This window comes from Micropterus dolomieu, linkage group LG21 (genome assembly GCF_021292245.1).
Source record: "Micropterus dolomieu isolate WLL.071019.BEF.003 ecotype Adirondacks linkage group LG21, ASM2129224v1, whole genome shotgun sequence".
In the NCBI taxonomy this organism is placed as follows: domain Eukaryota; kingdom Metazoa; phylum Chordata; class Actinopteri; order Centrarchiformes; family Centrarchidae; genus Micropterus; species Micropterus dolomieu.
This window is the reverse complement of record NC_060170.1, coordinates 2221773-2234144: the sequence shown is the minus strand read 5'-3', so window position 1 is coordinate 2234144 and position 12372 is coordinate 2221773. Positions and strand designations below refer to the sequence as shown.

At 37.3% G+C, this 12372-nt stretch overlaps 1 protein-coding gene across 1 annotated transcript in view; it reads left to right on the top strand.

Annotated features, from left to right (window-relative positions):
• Window positions 1-12372, top strand: part of LOC123959781 (voltage-dependent P/Q-type calcium channel subunit alpha-1A-like) — a 63926-nt gene that overhangs the window by 44278 nt on the left and 7276 nt on the right. The window contains exon 5 of the mRNA XM_046034061.1: window positions 11820-11972. Within this exon, the coding sequence (XP_045890017.1) occupies window positions 11820-11972 (153 nt within the window). The remainder of the gene's footprint in view (window positions 1-11819; window positions 11973-12372) is intronic.

Below are 12372 nucleotides of genomic sequence, written 5' to 3'. Positions count from 1 at the left end.
GCTTTTCTTACATTAAACGGGTTTAATGTCCCTAAAAGTTTTCCGTTTCTAATGTTTTACTTAATGATCCACGACCGCGCTGACGGACTGGTCAGCTGCAGCGGAACGCAGTTTGGGCCAAACTAATACTTTCACTATTGATGGGAGGATACCAACTTGGACTGATCCTCGTTTTTGCTGAATTCTGGTTGGCTCAATGGCGCCAATCAAAGGAGTTCCCTTTGGGGCGAGTTTAATCCAAAACCTTTTGCCACCAGTTTGCTACGTTTTGTTGGTGCTGAACTCAGTCCAGGGTTGTGTGACAAGTGCAATAAAGACGGTAAATATGGCAAAACGAAAGAATGAGGAAAAAGAAATGTGTAGTGCCGAAAAATTAAGAAGAAAAAGATGTCGGCACAAGACGCAGCTGAATGCGCCAAATTAAGTGACTGCTTCCTTGGTGAAAAAGTTGCTGTGGCAGGCAGGACCCAGCAGGAGAAGAAGTGCACAATTAGAAATGCATTTATTAAATACTGAAATTATTTATATATATGTATTTATATATAGGCATAAATATTATATATAATATTTATTTATACAATTTTATTTATTTATATATTTATGATAAGCAACGGTTTGCAATGTGTTATCACTCAAAGACAACATCCTTCTATAAGCGAGGAATCTGTGTGTGTCTGTATGTATATTAGCTGTTAAGGTCAGTGGAGATGATGTACAAGTACAGGGTGATGAAGGACCCAGTCATGTTGATGAGGAGGGAGAGAAGAAACAGGAGGAGGAGAAGGACAATGGAACCAGAAAAAACAGTGACAGATACAGGGGCAGTGTGCAGGGCTGAGTAGGCAATCATATGTGATATATGAGATAGAATTAGAAAATGTATTATTGTTAGTCACGTTTATTACTGATGTTCTTCTCATGCATATGTAGCTGTACGATCAGTACAAGCGGAGGGAGAGTCCAGCACAGGGGAAGCTGAGCCAGACAGAGGCCTACTCAAAGCTGAAGATGAGGGATTTTTATGCAAACACAAACACAGTGCTCTATTTTATGGGACTGTGTTGTAGTTTTTGATTATATTTAACTATTTTAGCACTCTGATGGGCTGTACACATGACATGTTGGTAGCAGTATACTGTAACTTAAGTGTTCCAGCTCAGGCTATTTGAAATGTTTGCTACGTTCCCCTCCGATAAAGCCAGTTGCAGTATATAACGTTAGAACATTAGCTGTAACAGAGATGGGAAGTCAATGGCACCCACCAGTAAAACAAGAACAGCAGCATGAGGGGACCAGTTGCCAGGATGGATGATGCAGGGCTGTACAGAGTATTTCACTTGCATATATCCCAAAAAATAAATACATGGGAAGCGGAAAAATGATTTACGAGCACAGTATGCGAGTAAAGACTACAACCTACTGTAATTGTTCTGCAATTATGATTATTGACAATTGATCATTATTGAAGTATTTACTTTTTTGTATTTTCTTGCACATGGATTTTATAAATGGAAACATTCCACAAAAATTAAACTGCTGTAACAGTGGGCAGTGTTGGCAAAGTTACTTTGGAAATGTAATAGATTTCCGATTACAAGTTACCCTATTTAAAATGTAACAGTAGCCTAGGTTAACTACTTAACTTTCAATTACTCTTTATTCAAAGTAATTGAATTTACCACATTTCCTTACTTTTCTAAATTTCTAATGAATGTTTTTCAACTGTTAACCAGACAGTTTGAGAGGCAGTTTAACTGCCAGATGTTGGTGCTGCAAATTCAGACATGAGAACCAATCAAGAACATCAAACTTTACTAAACACCTGTGGCTGGACCTGGCAAAGAGAGACATTGTGCACGTGAAAAACATGCTAAGCAACAAAATTAATATTATTCAACATATAGCCGAGTAACTGTGATTTAACTACACATTTTCCCCAGTAACTGTAACATATTAGTTACAGTTAATTTGTAATTAAATTACGTAACTAAATTACTTGTAACTAGTTACTTCTCAACACTGGTAACTGGAATATAATGTTCATAATAGGCCTAAACTAGTGGTAAAGTATACAGTATATGAAATTGATTGAATATGCTGAGATTATGTAAGTAATATAGTAACATTATACTAACAGCTGACTTGAACAACATCAGGTCCAGTGCAGCTGACCTGCTGCCCAGTCGCGCATTCATGCCAAGGATGGTGCATTCAGTAACTCAGTACCGCAGCGTTACTTGGATTAGTAACTGTAATGATATTACTGTTTTGGAAATAGTAATCCGTTACACTGCTAGTTACTGGGAAAATGAGTAAATTTAAAATGAGAAAAGTAATATTATTACAGTTTCTGCCCAACACAGTAGCCAAGCTATGAAATTAGTTTTAATTTAATGTTAGAATATTATACTAATAGAAATAATTTATACTCCACAGATTCTGTGCAACCAAAAAAAATTATTTTTAACAATTAAAATAATACTGATAAATTAAACTCAATCAGCAACAGAAAACTACTTCCTTAAAAGAGAAAGCAAGCATGTAACAAAATTTAATCATTGGGGACATTGGGGACATGTCCCCACCACATTTTGAAATGGCTGATTTTGTCCCCATCACTTTTTGAAAGCATTTGTTAAAAACATTCTGAAAAACAGCTTGCACTAAGAAAAAAAATGCAATGCAATATAGTTTTCCATTAATTGGAGATGAAAATGTCTTCAGAATGCAGGAAATTACAAGTTTAATGCTCAAAATCCTCTGGGGGAGGACCCCCACACCCCCCGACATGCATCAAATATTTAATCTAAATAGTGCTAACGTCTTCTTGTCTTGTTCTCGTGCGTCGTCATGACCCAAATGTATCTTCACGCTCCTAATCTGAGCCCTTATGTCCCCACCACTTTTCAACACAAAATTATGCCCTTGACTGACCCGCTCCGTTCTGCACCAGCTCCTCTCTAGTAGGTCTACTTATACTCTCCACTAATTAGTAAACACTTTTGCAAGGCATTGTATGCACGCTACATTCTCATTAGGGGCTGAGCACCCCTAAAGGTCTGATCGTATAATTGCCCCTGAGTTAGACTGTAAGTGGAAATTTATTCTGGGTCTGGCAGTAGTATGCTGCTTAAGTCCAAAGAATCAAGTAGTGGACTGGAACGTACCATCCTTCAAATAAATGTTAAGTTTTCCAGCCAAATGTTTGTCTTTGGTGCATAAACCAAAAAAAGTGAGAAAATACTCCCAGAAATTAGTTGAAGCAAAATAAACAACAAAAAGGGTACCCTACAAAAATACATGAATGAACTCAATTACAATTACCATAACTCAGTTACAATTTAGTTGTTCCATTTAACTATTGGCCACAAATTCGATCAGGTGTCAGGTGATAAAGAAGCTTACACCGCCAGAGCGAGACTGAAAGCTGGTATCAAGGAGGTGAAGCAGAGACATCAGCAGAGACTGGAGAGAGACCTCAACACCAACAACACCAAAGATATGTGGCAGGCCATCCAAAACATCACAGGCTACAAAAGCAGGAGCTCACATCAGCAGGTTTCCTATGGTTCCTTAAAAAGTCTTATCAGGGATATTAAGGTCTTTGTCTTAAATTAACTGTAAATTTGCTGTAGGTATTAAATTTGCCAATGGTGCGTTTAAGGCTGGTAGGAAAATGGTTACGCACAGTGACCTGCCATAAAATGTTAAATTAGGGTGCATTTGTTTAATTTACTTAGTATTTCACAATGCGAGACCCAGCCATTAATATAAGTTTTATGTTACGTGTGCATTAGCTGTGGTTAGCTGCAGATGTTTATGTCTGGCTGTGAGTCATATTACATTATCATCAGTCCTGGCTATTATTTATATTATTGTAATTTAAAGGCAGATTTTTTGCTCCTGAGTAAAATTTGAAGAAACCAGATGGTTAATTGGGCTTTTAAACTTTTCTTTATGGTCAGATCATGACAAACACTTGATGCCAAACAGTGGATCGCTTAGAAATTTTCACTTAGGGGTGTTCTCACTTTTGTTGCCAGCGGTTTAGACATTAATGGCTGTGTTATTTTGAGGGAATAGCAAATTTACACTGTTGCACAAACTGTACACTCACTACTTTACATTGTAGCAAAGTGTCATTTCTTCAGTGTTGTCACCTGAAAAGATAAAAATCAAATATTTACAAAAATATGAGGGGTGTACTCACTTTTGTGAGATACTGTATTTTCCCTAATTCGGAATATGCACAGTCTCTCATCTGTAGAGAAAATAAAATTGCCTATGTCGCCAAATGCGGCAGTGGCCCATTCATTAAAAGAGATCTGTTCTCATTTTTTTGATATCTAAGAAATTGTTTGGACATTTTGGGGTCTTAAATTGTATTTGAAAGCATGGATTTGACTCTAAAAATGGTACAAGAATCCTGATCATGTGTGAGGCCACATACCAGATGAGCTAAACACCTTTCATGCTCGCTTTGATCTCCTCAACAAAGTGTCAGCGATAAAGTCTACTCCACCTCCAGAGGATGTCAGTATCCACTGCAGATGTGAAAAGAGTCCTGCTGAGAGTGAATATGAGTTAAGCTGCTGGGACTGATAACATCAGTCTGTGTAGTGTTTCCCATATATCCCACTGGGTGTGCCGTGGTATCAAGACGATAGCAGCAGATCCTTTAAGTTCTGCAAGTTGTGAGGTGGGGCTTCCATGGATCAGGCTTGTTTGTCCAGCATATCCCACAAATGCTTGATTGGATTGAGATCTGGGGAATTTGAAGGCCAAGTCAACACCTTGGTGGTTCCTCAAACCATTCCTGAACCATTTTTGCTTTGTGGCGCATTATCCTGCTGAAAGATGCCACTGCCATCAGGAAATACCATTTCCGTGAAAGGGCGTTCATGTACTGCAACATAGCCCAATGTATCACACTGCCTCTGCTGGCTTGCCTTCTTTCCATAGTGCATCCTGGTGCCATGTGTTCCCCAGGCATGTGACACATGCACCCATCCATCCACGTGATGTAAAAACATGATTCATCAGACCAGGCCCCCTTCTTCAATTGCTCCGTGGTTCAGTTCTGATGCTCTCATGCCCATTGTAGGCACTTTCAGCAGTGGACTGACAATACTTGTTTAATGTGCAAAATTCTGCCCATAATTTATTAACCTCTTGGAAACAGACACCTATTTCCAGGAAAAACGCCTAAAATAACATACCCAAAATGAATCAGTAATAACTCAACCATTAGGCCTAGATGCAAAGATCTCCTTTGGTAGATCAGAAGCTAAAGAATATGAATCTATTTATTTTTCTATTAGAGAATACATACAATACAGGAAAATAGGATATTTTCATCCTCACCTGGTATAAAATCTATATTTTAATAGCAATGTCACCATCAAAACCATCCTGTAGATTATAATGCAACTGAATATTTTCTAATACACCTGGAATACAACTGTAACTGTAAATTTGATTGTCCGAGGGGCAGAAAGTGACGGTGAATGCGAGCATAGGCGGAGCGGGGGTGGCTTATTGGGCTTAAGCCCCGAATGTTTTGTCAAAAGCCCCAGATCTTTTAGGTTTTTAAAATAAGTTCAACTTTGTTTCATTTCCCCTCAGTCTTTCTGACTGGAGCGACAAAATGACAGAGCAACAGCTGGCGGTAGAGTATCATTCAGTCGGTCAGCTGACCGCTAATAAACACTAAAGAAGAAGAAAGAACTCTTCTTCTTTGTCATCGTGATAGGGGGCTGTTAGGGGGCGCTGACTAACCAGCTGATGTTATGGACAAAGTTTTTTATGCGGAGAGGTGAACCTCACCGGCCACTCACACAGAGAAGCAGCATCAGACAGTGAAACGCGGACAAGTGTTTCAGGGTTGTGAGTCCGCAGCTCTAACACTTCAGTAAAGTGACTGTATTTCTGGCTCGTTAGATATTATTAGGTGATATTATATCGCTATGTTGTTCGGCTGATTCCGAGGCCCTCCTGTGAAGCGCACATTTTCAATACATTGTGACTGAGCTTGTATCAATGATCATCTCAGGGCGTTTTACAGCTAATCTCAGCACATTAGTGGGTTATGAAAAGAGAATAATTAAGAAATATGGTGATAAAGATTAGAAAGATAAGAGTATGAAGTAGGTGCATCTACTGGGAAGAAAAATTAAAAAATCTTCCATAATTTAGTTAAAACATTTTTTAATATTGATTACTTACAGCTCATAGAATCAAAACTCTAGTATCCCAAAATTTATTAGAATTGCAGAATAAATTATTTATTACACAGAAATGTCGACCTGAGAAGAGCTCTGATCAGCTAATTAACTCAAAACACCTGCAAACGTTTCTTAAGTCTTTAATCTCTCAGTCTAGTTCTGGTGCTCACAGTTAACTTTTCCACCATATTCAGTTTTGTTTTGAGATGCTCCTGTACTAATGTAACAACAGTAATAAGAGGCTAATTTAATGAATATCACTGTCCAATCACATCACATGTCTGCATCTCATATTAACCGTCAGATTAGGGTTAACCCTCTTTGACTTTTATGGCACAGATGAGACTAAAATTATTAGTATCAGCGAGTTATGGTGGCGTTTCAGCCTCAGTCTAAAAGTGCTGCTATAAGTTTTACACGCCACCAGATGCCACTGTGTTTGCTTAACTTAAAGCCACAAAAATTCATAATGCTTCATCCCATCCCACCTCCAGTGATGATCAGAAACTGTTACTACATATTTCTACTTGGTTATGTAACTTAAAAATAGTAACATCACATAAGTTTTGCCTCTTTTTAGTTGCCAGGAGTGAAAATGTGATCCTCAACATTTGTTGCCCCGGGGAGATTTTTTCCCATTAAGACCCCCCTAGGTTTGGGCTAAGCCCTGAATGTTTAAAACATCTGGCTCCGCCCCAGAACGCGAGCCGAGGAAAATCTTGAGGCAGTACAGTACCTCTGCAGCTTTAGCTGCTATGTAACATAACATTAGCTCAATTTATAGAAAGTAACTGGTAGCTGTATTTTATCACTACCTACTTGTCCAATGTTGAGAACATCACGTACAAACGTAGACTGAACTTGTGTAGCCTTCAGCTCTGTCCTGTACAGACTGGTACATCCTAAATTATTTTTCAGTTTTCAGATGAGTCTGAAAAAGTGGTTGTTAGGAAAAGAATGGACGGTGGAGAACCAGAGGTTAGTAAAGCATATTAGTGATGCAAACTAGTCCTTTTAAGCTATTGAGGAGACTGTTTCTTTTTGGATTTTAATTTGCAAACAAAATGCACCTCAGAAGGGAGGAGGTTTCTCATGTTACCCATTTTTTTTAATATGAAGGGGTGTGTCTCATTTGCACAGTGTAGAAGTACAATTCAGCATTGGGTTGGAGTCCCTATGTCACATGACATGGAAGCTTTTGAAAAAAAAAACACTGGGTGGAGTAAGAAGATGCCACTGGATCCTGAGTGAATTTTCCTATTTAAAATATTTCCACACTGCAGACATTTCAGTCGTGTCCTGTTGAATGAGTTTAAATCTCCACAGAGTCCATATCTCAACAAAAACCACCTCTTCTGGATGCAAAGAAACAAAAAATACTGAGTGTCAATACAAAAGTTGGCCAACGAAAATAAAAGTGCCTCTCACGCCTAATAGACAAGCAATTCTCTGACAACACCGGAGTTAGCCTACCGCCCACAGTCCGGCCGGTGCTTTGTTGTGCAGCATTTGCCTGAGGTACCTGACTGAATTTATTGTATACAGACAGACACATAAAGTTAGCGTATTAGCGTACGCAACACACACACATATACAGCTAAACTAAACCAAACTCACCAGTGCGTCCTGGGACGGCCAGTGCGCTGCTTACCAGCAGCAAGACACACTGGAGACTTTGAAAAGGAGAGTGAAATGGCAAGGCACCCTGGCGGCCGAGGCCCCGGTCAGTTGCCCACCTTTACTCAATGGGAAAACCGCCTATGCTCCTAGCTTCACGGAGGTGTGTGGCATGCATAGGGTGACAAAATACTAGGATCTGACATGGATTTCTCTTTTGCATTTTGCGCTAAAATCAATCATCGTCTTTGCTTATGTGCAATATTCTGTTTTATTCTGTCCCAGCAGCAGCAGTCACATACTAAAGTATCCTGGACATAATTTTACACACTTCTATTTAATTTTTATATTTTAATATTTCAGTATATTTATTTAAGATTTCTACACTTTCTATTTATATTATTATTATTTCTATTCTGTTTATTTATGCCTTGTTATGCAAGCAACTGTGACAAAACTAATTTCACTGCTTTTCCTTCTTTGTATCACTTAAACCCTAGTTGCTCAAGAGAAGTGCGACCTCTGTCATACTTATCAATTGTTAGTCGCTTTGGATAAAAGCGTCAGCTAAATGAATAAATGTAAATAATGTAATATATCCCACCCACTGACAGGTGCCATGATAATGAGATACATTCACTTCACATGTCAGTTGTCATAATGTCATGATCTGGATTTTATCACAAATAGTCTCACAACAATAAATAACTGCACTCAAGGTAGTGGGGTTGTCATTACAGGTGATCGCCAAGTTACTGATCTGCTCTTTAAAATTGACTGTCATGTCACCAATTACAGGAGCAAAGGCATTAGCTTACCACAATCTGCATGATACTCTTGTTCTAGAACAACCTCCCAATGAGAACATCATTGGAGACCTCCCTTTCCACAAATATTGGGAAATGCATTGTGAAACCATATGTCTTTTAACTCCAAATCAAACAAACTGACTAAGTATCTGTTAGTTACAATGACTTCACATTTTAACACATTTTTATCACAATTAGCTTAATTTCTAGCACTGTTAATTCCAGAAACAGAATTAGTTAGCCTGGCTTAACATTAAGACTGAAAACTGGCTAATTAATACATTGTATCTCGTTAGTTCAATCCACTCATAACCAGAAATGTAAAAACAACTACTACTAAAGGGGAGTTACGTGCTGGTATTATTTATATCAGCTTGTTGTCAAAGTGAGAAATGGTTCCCGCCGTAATTCCCCACCCAAACAAAATTACATTTCTAAACCAGTTACATATAACATGTTAATCAGTGATCTTGTGTCTGTATAATCAGGTGTCTGTACAGTTAGCTTGCAGCTAACGAGTTTGAATGAAGTATGTTTTACAAGGCAATTAGTTCAATGAAAGAAAAACTTGAATTCATAAGGTGTACAGTAGTATCTTTCTGTTTGATAAAGAAAATAGGTGTAAGAATATTTTCTTTTTTGACATTTTTGATTTAATTTTGTTTATTTATAAGACCAAAAAAACTAATCTTGTGTAAAATTGCAAACTCGCTGCTAGCACACTAGCTGAAACTACATGGTTGGGGGCTGAGCTATAATATCGGTATGAATAAATCGCCTCTTGAGGTACAAAGTGGTATTATGAGACAGGATGGGCCATGCTAGCTGGTTACCATAATAAGTTCAGTAGATGTCTCTGCAACTAAGAGCGTCACTTTGTGTTGAAAAGTGGTGGGGACATAGGGGCTCAGATTAGGGGTGCACAGAGAAACATAGCTCGTGAGACATCACAATACTCAATACACAATATTAGGTTAACGAGACGAAAAGATCCTTGAAAGTGTTTTAAAGATATCCTCAATTCTGAGATACAGGAACGGGGGGTCTGGGGGACCTCACCCAGGAAATTTTGATCATTAAAGATTTAATTTCCTGCATTCTGGTGAAGGTTTCTGCACCAGTTTATGGGGGAAATGTTTTATTTATGTAAAAGGAAAGACAAAATTCAGGTAGCACATTACATTTCAAAATGTACACTGCTCAAAAAAATAAAGGGAACACTAAAATAACACATCCTAGATCTGAATGAATGAAATAATCTCATTAAATACTCCTTTCTTTACATAGTTGAATGTGCTGACAACAAAATCACACAAAAAATATCAATAGAAATCAAATTTATCAACCCATGTAGGTCTGGATTTGGAGTCACACTCCCATATATCTCCCATAGATCAACTTTTCTCATGTAATATCATCCCTACTGAGGCAACATATATGTAGGCATGATTTAGTCTTTCCTCCTCTTTTGTTATGTTCACAGGGAGAGAACGGATAACATGGCCAAAAAGAAACTGTGTTAAGAAGTTGTTAAAGTTCACATTTTTGGGTCATTTTATAATCAGTAGCTTGCTTTTTTTTAAGTTAAGTTCCTTTTTTTGACAATGCACATTTGTTTCTTCTATAGTTTAATTTCATTGCATGTTTCTTAATGTGCAAATAAACTTTTCTAAAGGATTTTTCATTTCTTATTTAACTGCAAGCTATATTTCAGAATGTTTTTAACAAGTTATGTTTTAAAAAAGTGATGGGGACAAAATCAGCCATTTCAAAAAGTGGTGGGGACATGTCCCCAGTGTAAATGACTCCTATGTCTACAACACAATAAATAGACTACTCTCTGAGATAACATCAAAACTTTTATTTCTTCACATTCTGCTAATAATTTTAGTTTGAGTCTTTTTAACTTGTTCTTACACATTGCAACTTTTATGGAAAAGGTTGCAGATTGTCAGCCTCTGCTGGTAGAATATGCAGTACACTGTCCAATCACTATAAACATCTAAGAAAGAAAAACGTGTTAAGTTTCCTCTTGCGTATGGCATCACTTGTCACAGGCACGAAGCATTTTAGTTTGAGTTTCTAGATACGGTTGATAGGATGTTATCTCAATGGTTGCTAACAAAGCAAAGTAACCATTTTCCCCCTTTTTCTCTCCCCATTAACATGGTAGGAGAATCAGACATTATGAATGAATTTTGAAATCTGATTAATAATTAAGCGTTACCATCAATTGCTAGTAGGGTGAAGCATTTGGAGTTCTACATATAATAACTTGAGCTTCACTCTTATTAAATAAACCAGCATGTATACAAACAAAATGTATTAAAAAGAAAAAAACACGAGATGAAACCTAACTAAAATGCAGTGTGAGTTCCTTTGATCTGCACCGTATGTTAAGCATGTATGGACACAAGTGTTGCTTTAAAGTTCACTGTGTGTGGTTATGTTTAAGGCCAAATTGAAGTATGTGATGTATTAACGGTACCTTGTTAGAAAGCTTGCAATCAAAGACTGTGTATGTGTGAACAAAAATGTTAATAGTGAACGTATTGAATCAGTAAACTGATAACATATTTAATTTGTTTTCTACCAAAATATCCAATCTTCCAATTAAAAATCCACTTGTGACAACAGCATTATTAACATATAACGTTTTATGTTTAATTTGTTGGTTTGAAATATTTTTTCACAGATGCTTCCCACAGATCAAGAAAAATCTCCGCAATGAAGCTTATACAGTATGAATTTACAGGCCTCTTACTCATTTCCTAAGCAATGATGAAGAAACATTTAAAATTCATTTTTACGCTTTTGAAATGCCATTAACCATATTGAAACAATCTGGCATCTTGTGTTTGGTTTGTGAACCTGTAGCCTGAATTACTTTCCACATCTCGGATGACAGAAATCTGCTAACATGAACACAATGTCAGACTGGATGAATGAAGTGAAACAAAATAGGAATTCAGTCTAATTTTCAGGTTAGCAAACGAAAATTGTTTATTTCAAGCAAATTGCCTGTAGTTCTTTCATTTTTATATGTGAGAATATGTCGGCAGATGACTGAAGTGAATTAGACTTCAAGTGCAATACAGAGAAACATTGCAAAACTTAGATTTTATAAATTTTTTTATTTTTAAAAGCACATTTCTCTTGTCTGCGTCAGGTCTGCAGGTGGTATTGAAGTCCATTATGAAAGCCATGGTACCTCTGCTGCAGATTGGCCTGCTGCTCTTCTTCGCCATCCTCATGTTCGCTATCATTGGCCTCGACTTCTACATGGGCAAGTTCCATCGCACCTGCTTCAGGATAGACACAGGTAAGCTAGAGGAGAACAAGGGATAAACAAGTTCATGGTATTAACCTAGGCATAATTTGATCTCCATCATCCCTGTGTCAAGGATGTATTGCCGTAGGCATTGTTAATTAATTGTATAGTTATGTATATGATAAATTTCTTCTCTTTTTTTGTTCTGCGGTGAAAAACACCCCATTCTCAAGTAATTTACTGAGGTTCCTGCAAAGTACAAACTATTTGCATAATCATACTCGTCATTTTGAATTGAAAAACTCCCATTCCTGACATATATTGCAACTGTATGTATGTAGCTTATATGTAAGAGCTTTTGTATATAAATAAATGTAGGGCCATTGTTTTATTTTGTGTTATTTCATGTGTAGCATGAAAGGAATACAAACTTTTATTTCATTATACAAAT